This window comes from Diospyros lotus, chromosome 5, assembly GCF_014633365.1.
Source record: "Diospyros lotus cultivar Yz01 chromosome 5, ASM1463336v1, whole genome shotgun sequence".
Lineage (NCBI taxonomy): Eukaryota > Viridiplantae > Streptophyta > Magnoliopsida > Ericales > Ebenaceae > Diospyros > Diospyros lotus.
Window position 1 is genome coordinate 4,143,468 of NC_068342.1, and position 26,867 is coordinate 4,170,334.

The 26,867-nt window shown below is 38.1% G+C and overlaps 1 protein-coding gene across 2 annotated transcripts in view; it reads right to left on the bottom strand.

Moving 5' to 3' along the window:
• Window positions 1–133: 133 nt before the first annotated feature.
• LOC127802636 (peptide-N(4)-(N-acetyl-beta-glucosaminyl)asparagine amidase) overlaps window positions 134–26,867 on the bottom strand; it is a 36,239-nt gene continuing 9,505 nt past the window's right edge. For both annotated transcript variants that reach the window (XM_052338560.1, XM_052338561.1), the window contains exons 6-17: window positions 23,544–23,626; window positions 22,539–22,652; window positions 14,623–14,677; window positions 14,465–14,551; window positions 11,671–11,726; window positions 11,530–11,589; window positions 11,336–11,423; window positions 10,472–11,230; window positions 10,274–10,334; window positions 1,077–1,179; window positions 685–819; window positions 134–607 (exon numbers count right to left, since the gene is read on the bottom strand). In XM_052338560.1, the coding sequence (XP_052194520.1) occupies window positions 526–607; window positions 685–819; window positions 1,077–1,179; window positions 10,274–10,334; window positions 10,472–11,230; window positions 11,336–11,423; window positions 11,530–11,589; window positions 11,671–11,726; window positions 14,465–14,551; window positions 14,623–14,677; window positions 22,539–22,652; window positions 23,544–23,626 (1,683 nt within the window). In that variant the 3' untranslated portion in view covers window positions 134–525. The remainder of the gene's footprint in view (window positions 608–684; window positions 820–1,076; window positions 1,180–10,273; window positions 10,335–10,471; window positions 11,231–11,335; window positions 11,424–11,529; window positions 11,590–11,670; window positions 11,727–14,464; window positions 14,552–14,622; window positions 14,678–22,538; window positions 22,653–23,543; window positions 23,627–26,867) is intronic.

Sequence of the window (26,867 nt, forward strand, 5' to 3'; positions counted from 1 at the left end):
TCCGACTCGTGCGCAGCAACCACAATATTCAAGTGGTAGAATTTCAGAACTTGTTGAGACACATGTGGCCGATTTTGAACACAAACATAAAGGAAGGCCGGCCACTTAGCCCCTCCATTTTTCAATCTAAACAGAGTACAAAAGCAGGATAAACTGAACTGCCCAACAAAGTCGACCAATACAATTTTCAGGAGGTCTAAAGGCTTTGACCCAATTATCACAGGCTAAGCCCAAGCCACAACTGCAGTCATATTCTGTCACCAAAACAGGCTTCAATCATTTGAAGCACCCCACTTGGGGGCAACAGTGTTATTAGTTCATTTTCCATTTGACAAACCGTGCAAGAACATTGGTGAACAAACATACAACAGGGGGGAACGGGGTACTTTGCTAATGCGAACAACGGAGATGGCCTACAATCAATTCACTATCAATAGGACGTTCCCAGAGCACTCTCTGTTTGTTGGTCTTGTCAATTTCCGCTGGCCGGCCCTGGGATATATTGCCATTAAGAGTCCCCCTACACTAGCTGCTTGCATAGAGGTCAATGCTACCTACTTGAAACCGTGGAGTTGCCTTACTATCTCGGACAGCCAGAAACCTGAACCTGCAATTATCAACTTTTTCATAAACCCACTGAAAAGGCAATCACTAAAGGCATATCGTTAGATGTTCTCAAGGTACCTGTATGCATTTGCTGCAAAGAGCACTGAGCTAATCTTAAAAGTCTTCCTCTCGTATCGGTTTTCAAACATCTGAGAAGTTTGCTTGTCTAAAAGGTGCCAGGTGGAGCCTCCATCATCACTTCCTTCGAGGACCCTGACAGCATCCCATAAATTATAACTTATTCTAGAAGAAAACCGGGTTTACGATAAGCTGCATACAATTTGGATATCTCATGTATTTGGAACAAAGACAGATCCAAGTTATTTTCTGCGAGGTAGAGAGGGAAGCTTCTAAAGATTTAGACAAAGTGTTGCAAGTAAACAAACACCGTCTTTTATTTAAATCACAAGAAGCATCCAAGCTATCTTGTGAACACATGAAACGATCAATCACTATATTCAAGAACATACCAATCCTTAGGATCTCTCTCTGGTGCATCGTTGGCTGACATTAACTCGTATGCCACAAGCTCAAGCATTTGGCCGTCCAAAACTTTATACACAACCCAACAACCTACCATAACAAATCAAATAATTGAATGACAATCACAAATACATAAACTCTGAAATACTTGTAACAACAAATGACTGCTGAAATATTTAATATTTCTTCTTCTTCCTTTCCCCTTGAATTCATATTTATTTTCATCAGAGATTTGGTTACAACTTGGACCCCGCCCCATTCAATTTAGTGAAGGTTCAACTTTATTCTATAGTTAATTAAGCCACAAGTGAACTCCAGTACAGCCTGTGTAACACCCGAAAACAGGTCATGTTCTTCGCTTGGTTGCATAACATAAGAAATATAGTGACTTCTTCTTGCAAAAAGACATGACATGAAATATTTGGTGAGTTTTCCAAGTTAGGAATTCTAATGTAGAAGATACAAGAACCTAACGAGATAGTTGTATGCAAGCATGCCACTCAGCAACCTAGTCTCATACCCAGTGGTGTCTGACATCTCATTAAGAATATAGAACAATTCTATTTAAATCCAACCAAAAGAATGCAAAAATTAGTCAAATAATTAATGAATTCATATAGAGTCAACCTAAAGTCAGGAAACAGAGGTCAAATCTTCTGTACTTTGTTTTCCCTCTCTTGCTACACATACCCAACCTACAACACTTGAGGAGGGAGGCAGCCACCGAGCAAATAGGGATTTGTTGGCAGCATGACCATGAAGCTCCTTGTTTAAACAAAGATGTGCCAAAAAAATATTGCAATTAAACAAGACAAATGCAATAAGCCAGTACACAAGTACCAAGATGAACTCCAACAAGCAATCTGTCAACTCTAATATTCATCTTATTATTATTTTCCTTTTGATAAATAAGATTGATCTTAAATTCTAGCAAACACATAAAACTCAACTTTTCTATTTAATTGACATTTTGCAAAATCAAACATAACATGAAGCTAACTACTTCAGGCAACAAACATAATTTCAGAGTTGTCACTGCAATATAGACTGCTACTGCTCTCCGTTAAAAATCATGGTAGGTTGCATAGTTTAGAAAACAAGACAATAGTCAAGTGAAATAAATGCTTTTATCTTTTATGCAATGGTCCACTCCTCCGGGTGCACTTATCATCCTGAAAACTCAGTTTTTTTTTTTCTTTTAATTTACACCCACAATATTCCATGAATTTCCCTTTTAGCCCCTTAACCATAATTAAGGTGACTAATTAGAGTTCTACATGGAATGTGGTCTAAATTGAACCTTGTCAAGATGTAACATCAAAAATTAAATATCAAATTAAAAATCCAAGCCCTTACATCTCGTGTTCCAATGTTAGGACAATTTAAAACAATGAGAAAATATTCTAAATATGAAATTAGAAATGAGGTTATCCTTTATCATCCATCTTCTCTTTGCCCCTTAAAACACTCAATTCACCTGATGCATGTTTGGATATGCTAGATTAGGTGATGAGCCACCCAGTAACACCTCAAAAATGTTTTTTCGTGCATATGATCAAATACATGACATGCATAAACTTGCTACACAAATTCATGACAAAGGGGAGTGATAATCGTCGTTTATTCTTTATCAAATGAACCTATGTCATTTGGTTTGAGGTGAAATGCCAATTGCCCCCTTAATAACAATATATCTCTTGTTTATCCACTGAGTCATAATAGGCAATGATTTGGCCATATATGTATGCATGTCATTGTCATGGCCTAAGCCCGACAATGGTTTTCTTCCTAATTCAATATGAATTAGGAAGGTACAAAACAAAGAGAGAAGTAGAACAGAATAGAATTCAGAATGAGAGAGAGAGAGAGAGAGATTGAAGGAGGAGAAGATGGAAATCCTCATTAATTTCTTGATACCCCAATCTGAAAGGATCAATAGGGTTTTATATAAGTTGCTGGGAGGGGGATGCCCCGCCAAGGCATCTTCTACACCCTTCTATGGTTATAACAACCAGGTTCTACACTCTTCTATGGTTGTAACCACTTGCACTTGGCTACTCCCTATGTGTAACAAACTTATAACAACAGGAAATTAAGCAACAAAAAATTTTTAAAACCCATAAACCAATCCCTCCACCCCAAACACATTTCTTTTCCTCAAGAAAAGCTGACAAGGCTTGCAGATTGGGGAAATTGCTTGAGCAAAAAAGGCAAGTACTCCCAAGTGCTATTATCCGCATGGTTATTCTGAGTGGTGCCCCTTGCTTGTATACCACACGTCTGTCTATTATGGCCTCAGGTTCCACAGTTTTGTTAGCCTCCTTACGAAGTAGGGGTAATGTAGGACTCACCGGTTGTGTGCCCACATATTTCTTCATAAGAGAGATGTGGAACACAGGGTGGATTTGTGATTCTTCTGGTAACTACAAACGATAAGCCACCCTCCCAATCTTAGCAATTATAGGAAACAATCCATAATACCTTAGGCTTAGTTTAGACACTGGTCCTTGGGAGATGGATTTTAGATGAGGATATCTTAGCCTTAAGTACACCTCCTCCCCCACTAAAAATTCCCTTTTACTCCTCTTTCGATCAACAAACTATTTCATTCTATTTTGAGCTGAGGTTAACTCCTTCTTCAGTTGCTGCAACACCGTCTTCCTTTGTTGTAGATACTCCCCAACCGTTGCCACAGTAGTGTATTCTCCCATAGTTGGCAAAATGGGTGGTTTGAAACCAAATAAGGCCTCAAATGGTGACATTTTGAGAGAGATATGGTGGTTGGAGTTATACCATGATTGAGCCAGGGACAACCATTTATGCCACCCCTTAGGTTGTAGGAAACAAATGCACCTGGAGTAAGTTTCCAAACTCTGGTTCACCCTTTCTATTTACCGATCAAGTTGGGGATGATAGGCTATGGACCTGTTCAATTTGGTGCCTAAAGCCTTCATTAGCTCTTAACACAATAGGCTAGTGAAGATCTTGTCACGATCTGGAACTATAGATTGAGGGGTCCCATGCAATTTCATCACTTGATCCAAAAAAATCCTAGCCACCTCTTGGGCTGTATAGGGATGAGTAAGGCCTATAAAATGGGCAAATTTTGTTAACCTATCAACAACCACCAATATGATGTCCTTCCCTTCTAACTTAGGCAAGCCCTTAATGAAATCCATACACACACTAGTCTATGCTTGGCTCAAAATGGGCAGAGGTTGTAAGAGGCTCGGGTAAGCTACGGTCTCATACTTACACCTCTTGCAAGTGTTACAAGCTAACATAAACTCCTTTACCTTAGTTTTGAGCTTGGGCCAATAGAATAGTTGCCTTACCCATTGGTAGGTATTTTGAATTCTAGAATATCCCCCCAACGATGACTTAGGGAGGGCTTGTAGGATCCTTTTCTTGAGTGCTTCATTGTTCCCAATCACAAGTCTGCCTTGGTACCTCAACATTCCTTCCACCAAGGCATACCTTCTCCAACAATTCCTTTACCTTTTCATAGCTGGCCATTACTTCTTGGCACCATTCAAGAACTATAGTGGTTATAGCTGCAGAGCTTTCCTTCCTCGTGGCACCTTGAGAGGACATCTGCTCCCACATTTTATCTACCCTTCTTGTATTGTATAACATAGTCTAATCCCATTAGTTTGGCCATCCCCTTCTTTTGCAGTTGACTATGCAAAATCTGTTGCAACAGAAATTTCAAACTCTCATGATCAGTTTTAATTGTAAACTAGCCCCCCTCCAAGGAATGCCTCCACTTCTCAATAGCCATCAACATAGCGAGGAACTCCTTCTCATATATACTGAGCCCTATGTGCCTAGGACCCAAGGCTTGGCTTAAAAATGCCAATGGCCCTCCTTCCTGCATCAAAATTGCCCCAATATCTATCCCATATGTGTCTGTCTCCAGAATAAAGGGTTTGTTGAAATCTGGTAAACCCAAGACAGGAACCTTGCCCATAGCCCCCTTTAGCTTCTCAAAGGCTTTCTCTGCTTCTTGTCCCCAGCTAAAACCACCCTTCTTTAAAAGCTCTGTTAGGGGTCTACTGATAACCCCATCATTTTTTACAAACTGGCGATGGTATCCGGTTAATCCTAGAACCCCCTCAATGCCTTCACCGTAGTAGGCTTGGGCCAAGCAACCATAGCTTCCACCTTTGTTGGATATGTGCTGACCCCATCTCCTGATATTAGATGCCCCAAGTATTCCACCAGACCTTAACCAAAAGCACGCTTAGTCCTCTTGATATAGAGTTGGTTAGACCTGAGGACCTCAAAAGTAATTCTTAGGTGAGTCAAGTGTTGGTCAAATGTAGGGTTGTAGACAAGTATGTTATCAAAGAATACTAGTATAAATTTTCGTAGATAAGGCTCAAAGATTCGGTTCATAAGGGCTTGAAAAGTGGCTGGTGCATTGGTGAGCCCAAATGGCATCACCAAGAATTCAAAGTGTCCATGGTGTGTTTTAGAAGTTATCTTGGGTATATCCTCGAGTTTCATTCTAATTTGGTGGTAACTCGAGCGTAGGTCAAGTTTAGAGAAGAAATTGGCATGATGTAACTCAACCAAAAGGTCTTCAACAAGGGGTATAGGAAATTTGTCCTTAACGGTCATGGCATTAAGTTGGCAATAGTCCACACAAAAACATCATGATTCATCCTTTTTCTTGACAAGTAAAATAGGTGAAGCAAAAAGACTTTAGCTAGGTTTAATAATGGATTGGTGTAACATCTCTCTAACCATTTTTTCAATCTCTGTCTTTTGGTTTGAGGGATAGCGGTAGGATTTAATGTCGATGCGTTCAACATTAGGTTTGAGATTGATGGCATGGTTAAACACTTTGAGTAGGGGGAAGGGTTGTAGGTTCAATAAAAAGGTCCTCAAATTCTACCAACAATTTATCAAGTAGGTCTAGATGGTGTACCTAATCATGCCTTCCTAGAGGTGTACTAACCTTTAGGAAGAACTCTCCCTGCATTGCCCTAAATACCTTCTGTAACCTTTTTCCCGTTATCATTTTACAAGCCCCAGCTTTTTTTCCTCCTGTAAGAGTCATCTTCCTTCTTTCTCAAAGGAAACTTCCATCTTATTGAAATCAAAACTTATGGGGTTCACCCCCTTCATCCAATCTAATCCTAACACTGTGTCACAACCTCCTAACTATAGGAGTCTCAAATCAGCTTCAAATTCCTCCCCCTACATTTCCCAACAAAAGCTTGTACATGCTGATTTGATCACCACCATGTTTTCATTAGCTACTGTCACACTCAGGGGTTGGGTACCCGTGAATTGATATTTCAATCTCCTCGTTGTGCCTTCATCTAGGAAACTGGGAGTACTCCCACTGTCTATTAAGATCATGAGGCTGCAACCCTCACCTTACCCTCCACCTTGATAATCTTGTTATTTGTTAATCCTTTTAAAGCATTTATAGAAATCTCCCCATTGTCTTCATCTCCCAAGTCCCCAAATTCACTAGTTTCCCTTTCCTCCAGTAACTCTCCATCCTCCCCTTCCAGGAGTAGCAGCTACCGTTTGCATTGGTATCCAGGATAATACTTATCCCCACACCTAAAACACAACCCAACTTGTCTCCTCTGCTTAATCAGCCTTCCTCCTTGTGGTGGTATGTTGTGGCCTGAACTTGGTCCACCCAAACTCTTCATCCTCGTACTTCCCTTCACCAACTCCCGGTTATATCTCTTTCCCCCTTGAGAGGTTGTTCCCAAAGTCACCCCCCTCTGTTGTTGTATTTGCTTCCTCATTAGGGCCTCCACCACTATCTCCTGCAACCAAGCACTCTCAGCTGTTTGTTTTACCATTCAGGGCTGTAGCATTTTAACCATTGGTCTAAGCTCATCATTAAGACCACTCATGAAACTTGACACAAAATAAGCCTCTGCAAGATAAGGATTGTGGTTGATCATCAGTGACCTTAACTCCTTAAACCTCCACTGATAGGCATGAGGAGAAGTAGATACAAGCTATTTGGACTTAGAACTAGTAATCATAGGATGAATAGAAGGAGTTGGAGAAGCTTTAGACTTAGGTAAGGAATTGGATATGAGCTGGTAAGAAGAAGCAGGGACCAAAAGGGTTAGAAGAAGAAGGTTCGACAGAAGAAGAAGGTTCGAAGGGATAGAAGACTGTACTACCCAAGGAGAGAAAGAAGAAAAGGAATGAAGAAATAGAGTGAAAAAACTGTTAGAAGCATAATTAGATTGAGAGGAGCAAGAATAAGATGAAAACAAGGCAGAAAAAGGAAATTCATCAGGGTTAAATTGAACATATCGAGAAACATAAACTCGACCAGATGGATGCAAGCACTTATAACTAGCTTGAACATGACTATATCCAAGAAACACACATTTGGTTGAGTAAAAATCAAATTTGTGGTTATTATAGGGTTGAAGATAATGAAAACAAGCACAACCAAAAGGGTTGAAGAGACAAGTAATTGGATTGCTTGTGATAAAAAAATTCAAAAGGAGAGTTAAAATTGAGAGGAGAGGGTGGTAACAAATTTACAGTGTAGAGAATAGTTTGAAATGCTTCTACCCAAAATTGTAATGGCACATGAGCATGGGCTAATAAAGTAAGACCCATCTCAGCAATATTTTCTTTCAGCAACTCTATTCTGTTGGTGAGTATGAGGATATGTTAAATGAGGTTGAATGCCATGATCACGAAAATAAGGTAAAAAGGCTTGAAATTCTCCACCATTAACAGATTGTAAGGCCTTAAGTTTGGATTGATATTTTAATTCAGCAAATTTGTGAAAGGTTATAAAGGTGGATAAGGTATCAGATTTACGATTCAATGGATCTAGCCATGTGTATCTAGTATAAGAATCAACAAAGATGATATAATACCTATATCCTTCGGTAAAGACAATAGGAAATGGACCCCATAGATCAGAGTAAATTAATTCCAATGGTTTCTTTGCTATGATTTTACAAGTGAAAAAAGGAAGTTGATGCAATTTTCCAACTTTACAAGAATCACAAAAAGGAAGTGAAGAATTAGAACAAGGAATATGAATTTTATTCAATCATGATTGCAATACATGAAAAGAATGATGCCCTAATCTTGCATGCCACTGTTGACATACAGTTTTATTTTGGGCTACATGTTCATTTGAAGACAATTCATGACAAAATGAAGGTTGTCTTTGACATTTATTTGACACTAAATTCAAAGAAGAAACACTTGTGGCAAAAACCTTAGGCTTGATTGAAGAAGATGACCCAGATAAAGCATGATCAAATGCTTGAGACAGTTGATAAAGACCATCTTTAATCGTTATCTTTTGTAAGCTGAGACACACTAATAAGATTTTTCTTCTTATGAGGAACATAAAGAACATTTGATAAAGAAATAATAGAAGTAGGTTCAAGTATAGAGTTGACTAAAACCGACATTGGAAATAGAAAGTTTTTTACCATTTCCAACTGCAACCTTCTCAACACCATGGTACGGAGGATGCAAAGAAAGATTATTCAGACAGGAAGTTATGTGGTTTGTTGCTCTAGAGTCGACAAACTGTGAAGCATCACCATTATAGGAAGGCAAAGAAGGCTAACTCCTGAGTTTCTGGGGTTTGAGGAAGGTTACCATAACGAGCCCCTTGAATAGAACCCACTTCACTCAAAAAAACGTCGTTAGAATCACTTGGTACAATAAGATATGCTTGTGAATCAGATTGAGACACACTACCAATTCGTTCAAAATTCTTATTCTGATTAGGAAATCTATGAAAATTTCTGTCAAACCTATGATAACACTTATCAACAAAGTGTCCAAGTTTTCCACATAATTGATAGTAAATTCTCCTAGCATTAGATTTGCCATGTCCTCTACCTCCTCTATTCATAGGACTACCTCCTCTGTAAACAAAACCTCCTCAATTGTGAATAGGTCCACTCCCATTTTTAGACCAATAAGATGAAACATTTGCATTCATAGATGATGTAGTATCAAACTAAGACATCGAAGCATTTTTGACAGCCAGCCTTTGCTCATGCATTAACAAGAGATATTGAACCTTTTCTAGATTTATATCATCCATTTGATATGTGATAAGACTAACAACAGTTTCATAATTATTGTCTAGACCATTTAGAATGGCTAGCAATAAGTCTTTATCACTAAGAGGTTCACCAATGGCTGCTAGCGGATGCCCTATGGTTTTGATTTTCGAGATATACTCATTAGCAGAGTGTCCTTTTTCACCGATCTCAACTGTTGTTTTAGTTGAAAAGATTTAGCAACAGCTTGTTAAGAATACAAATTCTCAAGAATTGACCATATCTCAGCAGATGATTCACAATGAATCACTTGTGCTAGCACTTCCTTATCAATTGTTGAAAATAGCCAACCAAGAAAGAGTTGATCTGACCTGATCCAAGTGAGATAATTGGGATTTACAACCTGAGCATTAGAGTCAGTAGAAGCCGGATCTGACATGTATTTCACTAGCGATGTGGACTTGTTTATGAATGGCATCAAATCAAACACTCTGATGGTTGCCAGAATCTGCACCTTCCAGAAGAGATAGTTGCTGGTATCTAGTTTGATGGAAATGAAATTGAACGCCTTTGTAACAGCAGAGAAATCGGACTGTGATGCCAATAACAGAGAAGAGGAGGATTGATGTAGAGATGAAGAACTGCATTCTTGATTTTCCGCCATTGACATTTGTCTATGGCTCTGATACCATGAAGCAAGAGCTTCAAGGTGATAAAGAAGAAACTGAAAGGAAATATGAGAAGGAAGGAGAGGATTTTCACTGAAAAATAATATCTGTTCTCAAGTTACAGAAATAAGGGTTAGCTGAGTATTTATATTCAGCTACCCTTGAAAACAAACAACTTGCAAGTTGCAGCAAGTTACAACAACCTAGCTAATAAGAGACAACTGTCACAACAGAATTAAAACCAACCTAGCAGCATTCTAACTGTAGCATAATAAGAAATTACAAATAAACAAAATTAACAAAATCATTTCTCTTCCGCAGCAAGCACAATGGAAAGTAATATCATTATTGCAACAGATGTGAGGATGATAATGTTTTTGATAACAATGATGCATCCATATATCTGCAACCCACATATGCTAAGAAAGTACATTATAGAAAAGCACCTATCATGGAATAGGTATGGAGGATAATGGATACCTTTTGCACCATTTGGTTCTTCCCACTTAGACATGCGAGTTCCATCAAAAGCAGACGTGACCTGAAAATTTATGACAATAATGAACTTGAAGTAAATGTTCAATAACCATGCAACAGAAAGGAACAGGCAAAACTCCTGCCATAAACAAGTGTCACATATTGTTACTCAGATGATGAATGAGCACAATGTTGACTTACAATTCCAAAAGGAAGCTCCTCACCGCTAGCAAGGACAAAACCAGAACATATTCTATTTAGCTTTACAAGTGGCCAAGAAAGGGAGGCTTTGCTGACACTGCATTTATTGACATTATGTATCACATCATCCAAAGCATGGAACAGAACAGGCAATGCTATGGAGGTTCTAACAGGATCACCAGCCAAACAAATCTCAACCCTCCCATCCAAGTCCAGCTTACTCTTCAGGGAAAGAGCATCAAGCAACTGAGCAAAAGAGGGTAGCATCTGATGGAAAAGATTATGTGCACCATGTGAAACAGAATTTATAGACGTTCTCCTCATTCTAAAAGGGGAATTCTTAAGATCCACTAGAATACGTCTAAAAATTTGAAGGACTTCCACAGCTTCCAATTTCGAACAAGATTTCTCTGCAAGCTGTGAAATGACAGGATGAAAAGCATTATAGATATTCGTCACGTGCTTGTCAATGCATTCACGAAGTGGACAAGAAGAAGAACTTAAAGAAAAATTCTCATCAGAGCCAATTTCTGATCTTGATATTCGCCATTCCTTATCTCCACTTTGTCTGCCAGGCAATGAGATTGAAGCATCATCATTTGAATGCAAATCTCTCTCAAGTGCTTCTGCTTCAGCTCTGTCACGCTCCCTCAGAGCAACAATCACATCAGTTGTAAGATTATTCTGACACTCATCTCTTAAGATGGAGATAACAGTAAACAGAACATTCTCTGTAGTAATATTTCGTCGAGACAGAACCTTCAACAATAAAATGTCATTTCAGAACCAAAATTCGCATGACAGTTATTTTGCATCTGAAAACAAACGAGAAATTTTTTGTATCAAAAAAGTTAAGAAACTAACCGCATGCCACTCTCTTGTATAACGTTTGGTGACATCATATACGCCATCTTTCGCAATAGCAATTACATAATCCAATTTCTTTTTCCATCTTCAAGGGAAAATATTCATAGATATTACCCATAGAAGATAATTCCAATATGAAGTATCAGGATGAAAGCATTGCAAAACCACATCACATGCATCAGAGGAAGTACCCTTTCTCGTATAATAAAGGATTGTCATATATTCCATCACAGGGATCAAGGTGCATCCATCTGTTCAATTTAATCCCACTGTAATAACTCATAGATGCATTGGAACAACATATAAGTAACAGTTTGTTGAATAAAATTTACCTTCCAAGCAACGGTGAGAAGCATTCTGTCCAGACATGATCTGTGAAATCCAAGATCTGGAACGAGGAGAGTGTGAAGAAAGATAAAATTTCATTCAAACGTTAGGTTATTATGCCTGGAAAGTTATAAGAAGTCCTATTAACCCCCCACCCCCACCCCGCGGGCTGCAAAACTTTTTTCTCAATGGTTAACAAAATGCAGAATAATTTTAGTAGTTGGCGGACATGTTTATGGAAAAACTAGATCTGTCAGTTGAACTTGATAGTTTTTATGGCAAACTTTACTTCAATATGATATGGTGATCATTTAACTATGCCTCTGATTAATTAATCTTCTCAACACTTTCAATGTTGAAGGTGTTCCTCCTATTTACAGCCATTCCCAAGCTTGGGCAAAGGAAGAGGGTTCCATTAAGTAGCTCCCAACATAAAACTCATTAGATCAAATATCATGAATTCTAGGCATTGGCAATCTATAATTCATGCAGCCAACACTACCTAGAGAGATTATGGCTTTTGCTTCTTCTTCTTCTTCTTGTATGATATGGTGATCATTTGAAAATAATTTAGTTTATTTATTTTTTGAAAGGCAACGTAGTATACAACAAAAGTGCCTCAAGGCAGCGAACTTTTGTACAAAAGAAGCTATTTACACCACACGATCATCTAAAACTTTACAAACAATCCAAAAGAGAAGGAAAATCTGCTCTAACCCAAAAGTAGAGGGAAACAAGAATGTTTCTTTTGAGAAATTGAGAAGTTTCAGAAGTTTGAAAGACTCTCTTGTTTCTCTGCCACCAATATTCCAGGTAACGTAATAATAACAATTCAAAGCCTTAGTCCTACTAAGTGAGATGAACTACATGAATTATAGCTTTCCAACCATCTTTATCCATGGTCATATCTTCTGAAAGACCATTATACCTTATATCATGTTTTACTGTTTCCCAGTAAGCTTTCTTTAGTCTTCATCTACCTCTTTTATGACAAATTTCTTCCATTCCATCCACTTGCCTCCTAGGTACATCTATTGATCTTCTTTCCACATGTCTAAACCATGACATCTCGCCTAGATGGATTCTCTTCAATTTTCTTCCATCATTATTGGTGTGTGGTCATGTTTGATGTCTTGCAGGTGTTTTATACTTTCTCTGAGCTTTGTAGTTCTGAGAGGAGCATGCACTCTACCTTTACAGCCTTAATTGCTAAAATAGGTGGTGTATTAGAGTTAAAAGATTGCAGGTCAATTACCCTCTGGGAGGAGTACCCACAACATTATTGATATAGTGCTGTCTATTAGACACAAAGAGGTATTTTAACATTGTCATTTCTTAAACCAAAATGCCTTCAGCACAGGTCGTCAAATTTTCAATGTGGTTCTTGTGATTAAAGAGTGTTTGGATGCTAAATTGGAAAGTGGCTCTCAAGGACATATGGGACAGATTAACCAAAAGATAGCTCTGATAAAAATCAATGTAGACCAAAGGAAGAACACAAGAACAGCTAAAAACTATAAGTCTAGAACTGCTCGTGAAGAAATTTCAAGTGTTGGTCCAAAACCGCTTGTGTCACAAGTGGCTCTATATAAGATACAAAACTAGTTCTTTGGTTGTCATTGCCATGAGAGCAGCCTGCTTGTGTGGCACATGACATGGCAAGCTAATATTAGTTTGGTAAATAGTTTCAACTGGATCCTATTTTGGTCATATTTTATTAAAACAATAATAATTTAAAAAAACTCACAATTTTCTAAGCTCTTTCAGTTGTTACTTATGAGCTGATGCTGGCTGTGGGTCATTTGTCGTCCCTAGTGAAAGAACGCGGTTCTAAGGCTTTACACAATTTTCAGGACTAAAGTTGACTTGTTGCTAACTTTCTTTTGCTTGTTCTAGGTGTATCCTGTGGCCAGGCAAGGGCTGGAGTCAGCACACAAATTGGTATGGAGCCTAACATGAGGAAGGGCATTCGCTTCTCATTCTTTTATGGCGATTTCTGTGATAAAGGTTGGTCTAGTTTTCCTTGTAAACTATGTGGAAAGTTGCTTTCTTCATGCAGTTGATTGCCCTAGGAGCCATTCTCTCTATTGATAACCTGAGAAGGAATAAGCAAGTTATATTGGTCAGGTATTATATGTGCAGGACCATCAACTGATCTATTCTAGCAGGAAATACTACTGGAAAAAATATTATCTAGTAAAATTTAACACTCACCTTCTAATATACAAACCATGTATAGCATTCTTTCTGATATTAATTTCCCCGAGCAATAACAAAGCACAAGTCCTTCAAGCTGTACTTACCAATTCCCCTATCATCCGGAAAGTTAAGTCTACTATTACCTTTTTCTTCCAAGAAGTTTGTGCAATCTGCATGCTTAAGTTGTAATTTTACTCTTGATACCTACTGCTTCATGCCACATTCGGAACAAGAATTGTGCAAGGGAAAGAAAAGGAAAGGAAATGAATGTCCTTATGTCCATGCAAAAATGCATGTACATAAATTATGCCATTATCTTTATTGTTTTATTTCCATAAGAAATACTTGTTCCAAAAAAAAAAAAAACTTGTTCCAAATATAGCTTTAACAAAATCACCACTTTCCAGCCAAATCAATATACATTATTTCCAATAACTAACCAGTTTCCAACCATAAGTTGTGAATAAGCTTTGGTGAAGAATGTTACATCTTAAGAGGGGTGGATTTCATATTGAACTAGCAATAGCAATTATAAGAATTAATGGCAATTATAAGAATTAGTAACAAACCCAACAAAATTGTTTCCATAAAGTTACTTACAAAACGAGATTCATAACCAAAAGCTCGGCAATATAGTGTAAAGCAATTGGCCCACTCTCCACAACGCCCCCTTCTTGTTTCTAGAAGCTGCATGGAATACATATTCACAAAATCCATGAAATGGGAACTTCTCAAAGAGGAGAGAAAAAAGAAATTACCTTTAGTGGATCATTGTACCGTGGGAAACGAGTGATTCCTGAGCAAATCTTGCAGCTACAGAAGTCAAAAAAAATTTCAGAAAATTTGCAAAGAAGAGAAATGTATCATTGTGCAGAAAGTGAAATCTTGATTCATGTTCCTACACCAATTAATATCCAAAATAACAATTTTTTCTCATTACCAATAATTTTCTCATTTTAGGAATGGAGTAGTTGCAAATAAATAGCTAACAACATACTCAATACAGTACTTGTATAAAAAATAACATATTTCCCACCAAAAGAAAAGAAAAATCAAACACTTTTCACAATGCAAATATAGAGCAACAGGGTGTAACAAAGTTTAATTACCAATAATATTTTAAGATTATTTCAAATATACACTTATTTTATGTCCTTAACTAAACATGGTTACGGATCCCTCCAGTTTCAAAAAGAAATTTCTAATTCATTTGTGACTTTTGAGTCAAAAAGGATACTAACTTTTCATCAATTTTATGATGAACCCATCCCCTTATTAATAAATAAAGACATAAATCATCCAATTCAGTAACCTTAAGAATATAACCATACACCTATACATATATTTCTCATAGATAATTCCAATTATTGGGTTATTTACACAGAGGGATGGAAGTAATTACAGAAAGCTGAACACTTATGCACTATTTGCTTTACGTAGCATGTTAAGATGACATTAATCGTCAGGTATACAATTTTTTGAAGGCCCATCATTACCAATGTTCGTAATTCAAAATTTCATTATAACCTTTTTCCAGAATTTCTTAAGACAACTATTGTCTTCTTCCAAAGGATAAAGAATATACATAGATAAGACAATGATGAGAAAAGGAGCATATCATGGATTGGATTTCCTTTTTGTTAGGGTTTAGCTGTTCCTCCAAGTTAAATATAACAAGATAAGGGTAAAAAAGCATCAAGCTGTGTTCATAGGTTGAGGTTTTGGGAGAGCTTTTCACTTATCCTTGGCCAAGTGAAACATTAGAACCTTGAATTAAAAAGGTCTGACTATGGGCCTGTATTAACAAGCCATATGAAAACAGTATATATATTGAAAAATATATAGGCAGAAGAAAGCACAAATTAAGGAAGGTAATAAACTACACAATCTCTAAACTAGGAAAACATTGAAAAGAAGAATCAAACTATGAAAGGAAATACTACAAAAGGCAACACAGGAAATCCTTTAGATCTAATTTGAATCTTCCAATCTTCCAACACTCCTTCTCAAGCTGGTGAATCTATATATCATTCTCAGCTTGCTAACATTTGACTCAAAGTTTGACTTCAATAGGGTTTTTTTAAAAAGATAGCTTCCTGCAGCCTTGTCGGTACATAGTGCAAGGTGAGTGTCCCATTGTTAATTTCTGACTTGATGAAATTTTTGTCAATCCTCACATGCTTCATCCTATCGTTTTGAATAGGATTATAGACTAAATTGATGGCAGATTTACCATCGCTATATAACTTCATAGGTTCTTCCATTGGAATAGATAGGTTTTACAATAACCTATTAATCCAGATTAATTCACACACTCTTTGAGCAATTGCTCTATATTCAGTCTTAACACTACTTTTTGTAACCACTGTTTGTTTCTTGCTTCTCTAGGTCACCACATTCTCCCAAACTTTTGAGTAACACCCAATAAAGGATTTTGTTTCTTCAATTGAACTTGTCAATCTGCATAGCACTCAACACCCAATTGGTCATTCTTCCTGAAAGCCCTTCCTCAGAGTACTCTTTAGATAGCGAAGAATTTGACCCACTGCTTCTAAATGTCTCTTTGTGAGGCCATGCATGAATTGACTTACCATATTAACACTATAAGCAATACCGGGTTGAGTTAGAAATAGGTAAATCAGTTTCCCCACAAGGTGTTGATATCTCTCTATTTCAACTGGTGGATCCTCTTCGGTGATTTTGTGCTTCCAATTTTGGTTTAGGGGAGTCCCTACAGGTTTGCATCCCAGTTTCCCTGTCTCCTTCAACAGATTAGGAGTGTACTTACGTTGGGAAATAAAGATGCCCTTCTTACTCTTAGGAATTTTCATCCTAAGAAAACATTGTAGGTGCCCAAGGTCTTTTACTTTAAATTCTGCATGCACTTGACCTTTTAGTCTGATAATTTCTTGTGTGTCATCCCTAGTAATCACCATATCATCTACATAGACTAAGTATAGTCCTTTTTCCATCCTTAGACTTTTTCACAAAGAGAGTATGGTTAGCCTAACTTTGGGTGTAACCGAACTACTTTATAGCTGTACCGAATCGAGTAAACCACACTCTAGAATATTACTTCAATCCATACAAGGACTTTATTAGTTTACATACCATGCCTGCTCTATCTTCTTCAAACCCGAAAGGAAGTTTCATACACACCTCTTCTTCCAAGTTTCAATTTAGGAATGCATTTTTCACATCCACCTAGTGTAAATCCCAATCCAAATTGGCAGCCAGAGAAATAAGAACTCTAATGGAATTCAACTTGACAATAGGAGCAAACGTTTCTTCGTAATCTATATCATAGGTCTGGGTATACCCTTAAGCAACCAGTCTTACCTTGTGTCTGTTTATGCTTACCTTGTATCTCTTTATGTTTCTATCAGCATTCAGTTTTGTGGTAAATATCCACTTACACCCGACAGCCTTCTTTCCTTCTAGTAGAGGAACAATATCCCAAGTCTTGTTCTCATGCACTGTTTTCATTTCTTCCATCACAGCTGCCTTCCACTTTTAATTCTGAAGAGCTTCATACAAATTGTTAGAAATCTTCACATGGTCAAGTTTTGAGGTGAATGCCCTATACTTTGGGGACAACTTAGAGTAAGATAAATAGTTGGATATAGGGTACTGGGTGCAGAACCTTACTCCTTTCCTTAGGGCAATAGGCATATCAAGATCATCGACCGTACACTTACCTTCCCCAAATTGTATGTCTTCCATTGGATTTGGCTTAGGGTCAAGTGGTTTGCTTTGTTGAGGAACTCGTGGTCTTCTAGAGTAGACTATAAGCTCCTCTTGAGATGTATTCTCAACTTCTCCCCCTTGACCAGTCACCAATCCGGGTTCAAGTTCAAATTGTTGGACATGAAGGTCTTGGGGCGTGGGATTAGGCAATGGAAGAGAGATTGGAAGGGAAATAGGTGGATCCCAATGATGGTCTTCGGTTGGTATCTCCCCTTGAAGAGAAGCATTGGGGAAGAAGGGTTGATTTTCCAGAAAGGTGGTATCATAGGAAATATAGAAATATTTGGAAGGGTACCCCTATTGAGTGGGAGAGTAGCTAAGAAAGATGCATTTATAAGCCTTGGGATCAAGTTTTCCCTGAGTAGGACTAGAATTATGAAAAGAGACCGTGCACCCAAAAATTCTAGGCGAAAGGGAATCAAGAAGCCAAACAGAGGGAAACTCTTGGCTTAAACAACAAAGGGGAGTTTGAAAATGAAAGGTTTTGGAAGGTAGATGGTTGATAAGATAGGCAGCAGCAGCAATGAGAATTGCTTCTCTCCAAAATTGATTTGGAACATTGGTAGTGAACAAGAGAGAGCGTGCAACTTCAAGAACATGACAATTCTTTTACTCTACAATACCATTCTACTGGAGAGTATGGGGATAGGAGCTTTGATGAAGAATACCATGTTCAGCAAGGTAGTTACTGAATTCATGGGACAAGTGCTCCTTGCCATTGTCAAAATGAAGAATTTGAATAGATGACTGAAATAAATTGGCGACAAGTTTATGAAAGTGCTTGAAAAATGGTGTTAGTTTCAAATTTTTCTTTCAGAAGGTAAATCCAACACACACGAGTGTGGTCATTTATGAAACTGATGAACCATCGAGCTCTAGTACTATTGGGCACACAAGTTTGTCCCCAAATGTCACTATGAATGAGATGAAAGGGTTTGGATGCATGATAAGAGTGGATTGGATGACAGAAGAAGCATCTTTATTGAGAAATAGATCCGAGTACAAGTAATTCAAATAATTAAAATTGGGATGACCAAGACAATTATGCCAAAGAAAAACATCAAAATCGGAAACACTAGACAAAGAGAATTTTTTGAGTAAACCTGGTCTTGAAGGAGAGGCAGAGAAATAGAAAAGGCCATTTCGTTCCTCAACATTGCCAATCATCGTCCCTGTAGACAAATCCTAAAATTCACAATGAGTAGGAAAGAACGTTGTACAATTTTGATCTTTAGTAACTTACTGGTAGATATGAGATTATACTATAAGCTTGGGACATGAAGGACAGATTTTTTAACTACGACCTAGATAAGTTTAAATTCCAATTCCAACAACAATCGAAGAGATCCCATTAGCTACAGTAATTTTGACCTCTCCATGGTCTATATGAAGAGAAGAGAGTGGAAAACTCAATCATATGGTCGGATGCCCCTCAATCAACAATCCATTCACTACTATTTTCTTGTTTTAACAAAAAAGAAGACTCGGTGTTACTTTTTTGTGTGATATTTGCAGCAGAGGTGGAGGAAGCAGGAGATTCCAATCTAGACTGGGTTAGCTGGCTCTTTAAAATCTCCATTTGCTCATCAGTGAAAGGGGCTGCAGTCGGTCTTTTTTGGTCTGTAGTGGACTCTACTACATATGCAGCTACAGTTTGCTTTGGGTTACCAATTTGCAGGTTTCCCATAAAGGTGCCAACATGTCTCTTTGGTGTGTTAGGGCTTGTGACAGTGCTCACACCAAGATTTGTTCTCCTTAGAGAGTTGGGGCCAAGAGTGGCTACTCACATCTCCAATTTGTAACTAGGGCATATCTAAATTGGGTCTCTTCCCCCATTGGATTTGCGTCCAACATTACCTTCCTCTGACTTTCTTCCCTCCTTACCATGGCAAACACTTCTTTAATTGAAAGCAACGGTTTTATCCTAAGAATACACCCTCTGACTTTATCCAGTTATTTGTTGAGCTCTTAAAGGAAATCAAACACTCTTTCTTTCTCCAACATTTTGTTATATAGAATACCAACACCAAAACACTTTCATTTGATTGTGTAGAACAAATCCATTTCTTGCATAACTCAATTAAAATGTTCAAGTATTCGGTGACTGACTTGTTTCCTCGTTGGGTGTTACAAAGGGTAGAATAGATTTTGAAGCATTGGGTAGAATTCTGGAGATCATAATACATTTCTTGAACCATTGTCCAGAATTTTGGGTGTTACAGGTGCATCCTCTCAATTTTTGATTCCATAGAGTTAATCAGCCACGCCATGACGATGGAATTTTCAGCCTCCCACGTCTTATACACTAGATCTGTCGCAAATGGAGCAGCAATTTCACCTGTGAAGTAGCCCATCTTCCCCATCCCCTTGATTACTAGAAGAACCAACTAAAACCACTCACGGAGGTTTAACCCGTTGAGTTTGTGTTGGGTGATTTGAATGGAGGGATTAAAGTCGAAGGTCTGGAAACTCAAAGCAGGTTGAATAAAGCTCATTGGAAGAGTCAAATTAGGGTTGGGGATGTGATTGGAGGAGGTATCTGCAAGCTCCAAAGAACAAATCTGGTTTCCATTTGACGGTGGATGGGGACGGTGAATGACTGGCCTAGTTGGCTTGGTTGCAGTCGCGCTTCTTGTCACAATGGCGATTGGTGACAATAGCTAGCGACAGTGTCAAGAGTTGGCAACGAAGGTCGGCTAGCATGGTTAGCAGGGGTTGCATCAAAGAAGACTAGCGACAGCGACTGGGGTTGATGGCAATGGCCCTGCTCATTGTTATAACTGTTAAGGTTGATGGTGACAACCAGAAAAGGTGTGGCTGGGGCTAATTGCAACAACTGGTCTAGTATTGGAACTAGGGCAGTGATTTGAGGATCAAAACTTGGACGGCTAGGGTTCGTTGTTGTGCTCTGATGCCATGAAAATAGTATGTATACTTAAAAATAATAATTTCTTAAAATACAGCCATTGGGTTTTTAAACAATATATAAGCAGAATAAAGCACAAATTAAGGGAGGTAATAACCTCTGAAGCACGGAAACGGCTCAGAGATGTCATTTCGACGTATCTAAACCGTTTCCCGTTTTGGAAATAGAAAAAACAGCCTAAAACGTTTTTCAGGTCGTTTCTATAATTTGCAAAATGTTTTGGGGTTGTTTCGCAAAATACATAAAAAATGGCCAGAAATGCATTTCCGACGACAAGAGGCGACAAAGGAGGATACAGCAATGGAGGGAAGGATGTGCAATGACGACGGAGAAGGAGGATGCAAAGGCGGTCAGCAACGAGAGGCGAGATGGCGAGAGTCGGGGCAGTGGCGAAAGGTGAGGCAACAAGAGGGTCGGCGGCGAGAGGCGAGGCGACAACGAAATGGTCGGCAATGAGAGGCGAGGCAATGGCAACAAAAGGGAGAGGTGTGCAACAGCGGTGAGAGGCGACAGAAATGGAGGATGCAGCGATGGTCGATAGCGAGAGCCGAGGCAACTAGAGAATCGGTGGCAAGAAGCAAGAAAATAGCGAGAGGAAGGCAGCGAGAAGCGGTTGCTGGAGAAGAAGAACAGGTGGCAAGGGAAGGAGCGAGAGAGGAGAGAGAGAAATGGGGTTTCTTGGAAAGAGGAATATAATATCTTATATGTATGTATAGATTGCTGAAAAGGAAGAGGAATATGATGATATGTATGTATATATGTTAAATAATATATTTATAAAATATATATCTAATATAAATATATATTATCTAATCATAAAATAATATATTTATAAAATTAAATTTGCAAAAAAACCTCTATATTTTTTTAATTTACACTTTACCCTGTGTTTCCGTTTCCTACTTCTTTGAAAAAATGTTATTTCTCCGTTTCCATTTCGTATCGAAACATTTCCAGTATTTGTTTCCATGCAATCTAGGTAATAACTACAATCTCTAAACTAGGAAAATATTGAAAAGAAGAATCAAACTATGAAAGGAAATACTACAAAAGGAAACACAGGAAATCCTTCAGATCTGATTTGAATTTCCAATCTTCCAACACCATAGAAGATGCATCAGCTTTAAAAAATCAAGGAAAACATGATTGCAAGAACTGTTTCCTTCTATTGTTCAATTATCTACTCTTCCAAGTCCTGCTCCACAAATTATGTATATTGATCAATTTCCACAGGGTTCTTTCTATGAATGGATAAGGCCCTTCAAGCTAACATATTAAATCAGTGTTGTACCTTATCAATGACTAATAGGACCCAAATTGCCCTAGTATGGAAGTAATACTTGTACAGACTTGATAATGCTCTTTTGGTTGGTTTGGTAGGCACACAGATTTGGCATTAGACATGACCGAAACAATTAGTGAAAAAGAAAAATCATGTAGAAAGTTGAATCATAAATTCTAAAGCACAGTCCCATCTGAAAGTAGAGTAACTGGGATGGTGATGGTAATGGACTACTAAGAAAATACAATCCAGGGGTCTCGCCATCAACATCTCATCATATGACAACTGGGGCAATGCACTTCAGTCACTCTTGAAGCTCGAGATTAACTATCAAGCGGATCAGTGGGGGGTGAAACATAAAACTTGGTTTTTTGATACTTGGGACTCCACTGAGCAGGTATTTTTGGACGGGCACTTTTTTCCACAAGGGAAACATATCCCTCTTGATCAATGCAGGCTGTCCTTCCTGTGAGACCTGTGCATTTATCTATTCATTTTTAATGTGGACCGAAACTGCACAGCATAGCACAAAAAAGAAAAAGGGCCCTGCTATATGGTTTGTCTGCATGTGCACTAGGGATTATATTTTTATTTGAAGCTTGGTTGCACACACGTGTGGGCTTAACCAACTCAACAAAGACAAAAGCAATCAAACCTTTCAGTGTTTGAGAAGAAATGAAAAAGGGGGAAAAGCAGACAAACATACACTCTATCCATACCAATAAAGTTCAACACGTGAAGCTCCATGAATGCTTTCTGAGGGAAGTGCAGTATCCATGCCCACATTGATAGTTTCATTTCCGCAACCGTCACAAGGTGGTGCGCTTACCCACCTATAATATAAGAACACAAATAACCACCATGCACAGTTAAATAACTTTTCTGAAACAGCAGGCATAGGACATGACAGAAAACTGAAAATGAAAGTTGAGGCAGTGAATGAGACATACATGCTGGAAAGACAATAATATCAGGAAAAATGAATGGCAGGATATGTGAAATGAGAAACATCAAGGGTTTTCCGATCAGCATTTATTAATGACAGTGGAGGAGGATAAATTAATTAAACAAAGGAAATGCAATACAAAGTAACATCAATATGCAAAGGACACCCAAAAGTAAGGCATGGCCCAGAAATTTGAATGTGATTCATGAAAACACTTCAAGATTATGCTGACTTCTTGTTCCATTTAAAACCCAAACTTCATATTGCTTGAATCTAATTTCATGATCACACTCCTCTTCTTTGTTTTTGTGCTATTAATAGAGAATGATCAAACACTCTTCAGTTTTTATACCTGGATGGTCACAAATTCTATATGTATCTCTTGCTGAAACCATGCTAAGTTCTCATAAAGTTCAAAACCCGTTTCACATCCGTGGTAACCAGAGTTCCACACCTCCTTTGATTATATGTAGTTCAAATGAACTAGGAGTAAGCTAAGTAACCCCCGCCCCCCTGCTGGCCTTATGTAGATGGCACCAGGGCCTAGAGCACATCTCCTTTCACCCTAATATTCCAAATTGTACAACCAGAATGTCCTCTGGTTGATAATCACTTCATTCACCAATGCAAACTACAGTAACAGTAGCCAATCCCATCAAAATACCTCAAGAAAACTAACAAAATCTTAAAAAGAATTCAAAAATATCATAAAATTTAAAAGGTATGAAAACATATAAACATTTCAGAAACCAGAAAGTATAGGGAAAAGTACATCAACCTGAATGATTTTTTGAACCAAAAAAGCAGCTGTAGCAGGAAAGCATGATCTTGTTCACTTTTTGTTGGATTGAAATTTCCTTCCTATGAAATGATAAACAGAATATAAGAAAGATCATTAGCTCAGACTAGTTTGAAGATATTTTGAAGCCAACCAATTTTATATGAGGGAGACAGTTGCTAGCCCCATAAGAAAAGCTCCTGAAATTATTTTCTGCCTGAATAATCAAAGTCAACAATGAGCAAGAATTCAAATAAATGCACTAAAAGACAAACAAGTTTATCTTAATGTGGTAAAAATTTCAGAAATGGTAAACACACGCATGCATGTGCATGCGCATGAGCACACACACACTAAAGCTGTCAATTAGTGTTGCAGTGTGAGAGGAATAATCAGCAAAACAATCGCAAAATTTGGGCTAAAACAACATAAGATTCAATTTAGAATGATGATATGAAACTAAGGGTTTAGGAAAACCTCAAACGTTCAATTAAAATAAAAACAGCTGCCTACAAAGCATCTTAAAAGGCTACATACACTATGGTTACAACGATAATAATTCCTAGTTGTTGATCAAAAAGGAAACCTTCAAAAGAGCCATGGCACTTGCCTTTTAAGAAACCTAAAAAGGGCCATGTGACAGATCCTAAGATCTGACAGTGGCTATTTAGGGTAGAACTTGAGAGTTAAGAGAGAAAATGGAGGGAGAGTTAGACTGAAAGAGGGAGAACAGCAAGAATTGGGGAATAACAGAGGGTTCAAGAGAGAGGGAGAACAGAAAAGTGGAGGGAAAAGATTCAATTATCATTCACATGCCTTCCCATCCTCTAACTAGCCTTTTATAGGCATAGGCTGGCTGCTCTTCAGTTATTGTAACTGAAGGTACAATCTAAAATAGCAGCAGCAATGGTGCCAGACAGAATTACAAACAAACAATAGTAGCTCAATTACAATAGCGCCCCCAGGGTCATGACACCATGTGGCACTTGCCTGGCCAATTGGCTGGCCAAGTGCACCTGCGATAGCAATATTGCTGCCGCAAGAGCAGGCTGCCGGGCAAGAAAGGGACCTAAGGGATTAGGTGCCGCCAAACCCTTCCCCCATACCACCCTTACCTCTAAAAATAGCCTTAATTTAAATAAAAGGTGGTCAATTTCATCAAAATAGGAGGTCTCAAATAAAGCTAAATTCTTCAATTTAAATGACCTTCTAACGAGGCAAAATGGCAATATTGGGGTCTATATACACATATAAAGGAACAAATGGGTGGCCTTCCACCCTTAGTAAGAAGAAGCGAAATTAGTGGGAGATTGAAGAGAAAAGAGAGAGGTGCAAATAAAGCTAGGGGAATCAGAAACATTTCCTTCAAACAAGACAAGGTGAGGGTTCTTGTCAATCTCCAACTCACATTGCATGATAAATTTTATTGTTGCTTATATGTGCATCAAAGCATGGAATGCATGGAATTATGATTCTTGAAATCTTGCATATGAAAGAAATTGATCTTTGCATGCATATTGTTATGACCATTGGATTGACATGGTGCTATGGGTAGTGGTACATCATTTGTTATGGGTGAATTGTTGGGTTGCACCCGGAACCAATCTTGCAAGTTGGTCATCTTGGTAAAGGTCATAAAGGCTACCCTCCATGGGTCACTATAGAATTTTGGACAGAAAACATATGTTTCTATTTTTCGGATCGAACAAACATAAATGTTACAAACTGGAAACCGCCCCTATGGAGTCAGTTATGCATGAGAAACTGTCACTTACAAACAAAAACCTATACACTCAAGTTACAAAAAATTGAATAATTAAATGTCAATTTTCTATACTCTCCCTCAAGCTAAACTGTAAATGTTAAGTGAGTCCAACTTGAATCTCATAACTTCAAACTTAGTCTTTGGTAGAGCCTTGGTCAGAATGTCTACAATCTGTAGAGCAGTAGATATGTAGGAAATATTGACAATTCCACATTCAATTTTTTCCTTTATGAATTGTCTATCTATCTCCACACATTTTGTCCGATCATGATAAACTGGGTTTTTAACTATGCTTATAGCAGCTTGACTGTCACACAACATGTTAATGGGATCATCTATGCAATTTGGAGTTCAAGGAGTAACTGTTTTGACCACATTCCTTTTCATATTCCATGAGCTATAGCACGGAATTCAGCTTTAGCACTACTCCGAGCCACAACTACTTGTTTTTTGTTGTGCCAAGTAACCAAGTTCCTCCACACATAAGTATAATATCCAAAGGTTGACCTACAATCAATAGTAAAGCCAGTCCAATCTACATCAATGAATACCTCAATATTCCTCTTCTTGGTCTTCTTAAACTATAGACATTCCCCAAGAGTTTTCTTTAAGTATCTCAAAATGTGATAAAATTGATCCATGTGTTCTTCAGTGGGGTTGTTCATAAATTAACTGTTAAATTTTTGCCTCAGATTAGTCCTATGGCTCGAAAGTATATATAAAGTATAGAAGAAATCAAGCCCCTAAAGATCAGTTTCTAGAAGTAGTTAGCCGTTTGTAACGATAACTACCGGTTAGGTAGGCATTTCTTCTTGTAACTCCTGCCTCTATGTTCTATAAATAGAGGGTCAAGGTGAGTCTTTCCCTCACAGATCTTCATTGTATCTTGTATTGTGCACTATGTGAGAGAAAAGACTAGACTTAGCCTTTGTAATCTCAGCGAGGATAGCTCTATCAAAGAGCTATGAGTGCAATGTAGTGTATCGATTGTATTTTCAAGATAGTGGAAGCCATAAGCCCTCTGATCAGTCTAGATGTAGGATACACCGGTTCAAAGATTATTCGAACCAGGATAAATCCGTTGTCCCTTGTGTGTGTTGTGTTGTTTATGTTCTATTCTTATTTTGTCATTATTGTGAGAGTTTTGTGTCTTCCTTAAGGGATTGAGTGTGAGTGTGAGTGTGACGTGAAGCGGTTCAACATTAACTAGCTACACTTACTACAAAGCCAATATCAAGTCTTGTGTGTGAGAAGTAGATAAGTCTTCCAACCAGTCACTAATATCTTCCTTTGTCAACAAGAGCACTCTTCCTTTTTTCTCTATCTCTAGTGACAATTCCATTGGAGTATCTACAGGTTTACATCCAAGCATTTCAATTTCTTTAAGTAAATCAAGAACATACTTGTGCTGAGAAACCACAACATATGTTTTAGATCTTGCAATTTCCATGCCGAGAAAATATTTCAAATTCCCCAAGTCTTTGTCTTCAAATTCATGTGCAAAAAACCTCTTGAGTTTTCCAATCTCCTCTTCGAAATCTCCTGTTAGGATTATGTCA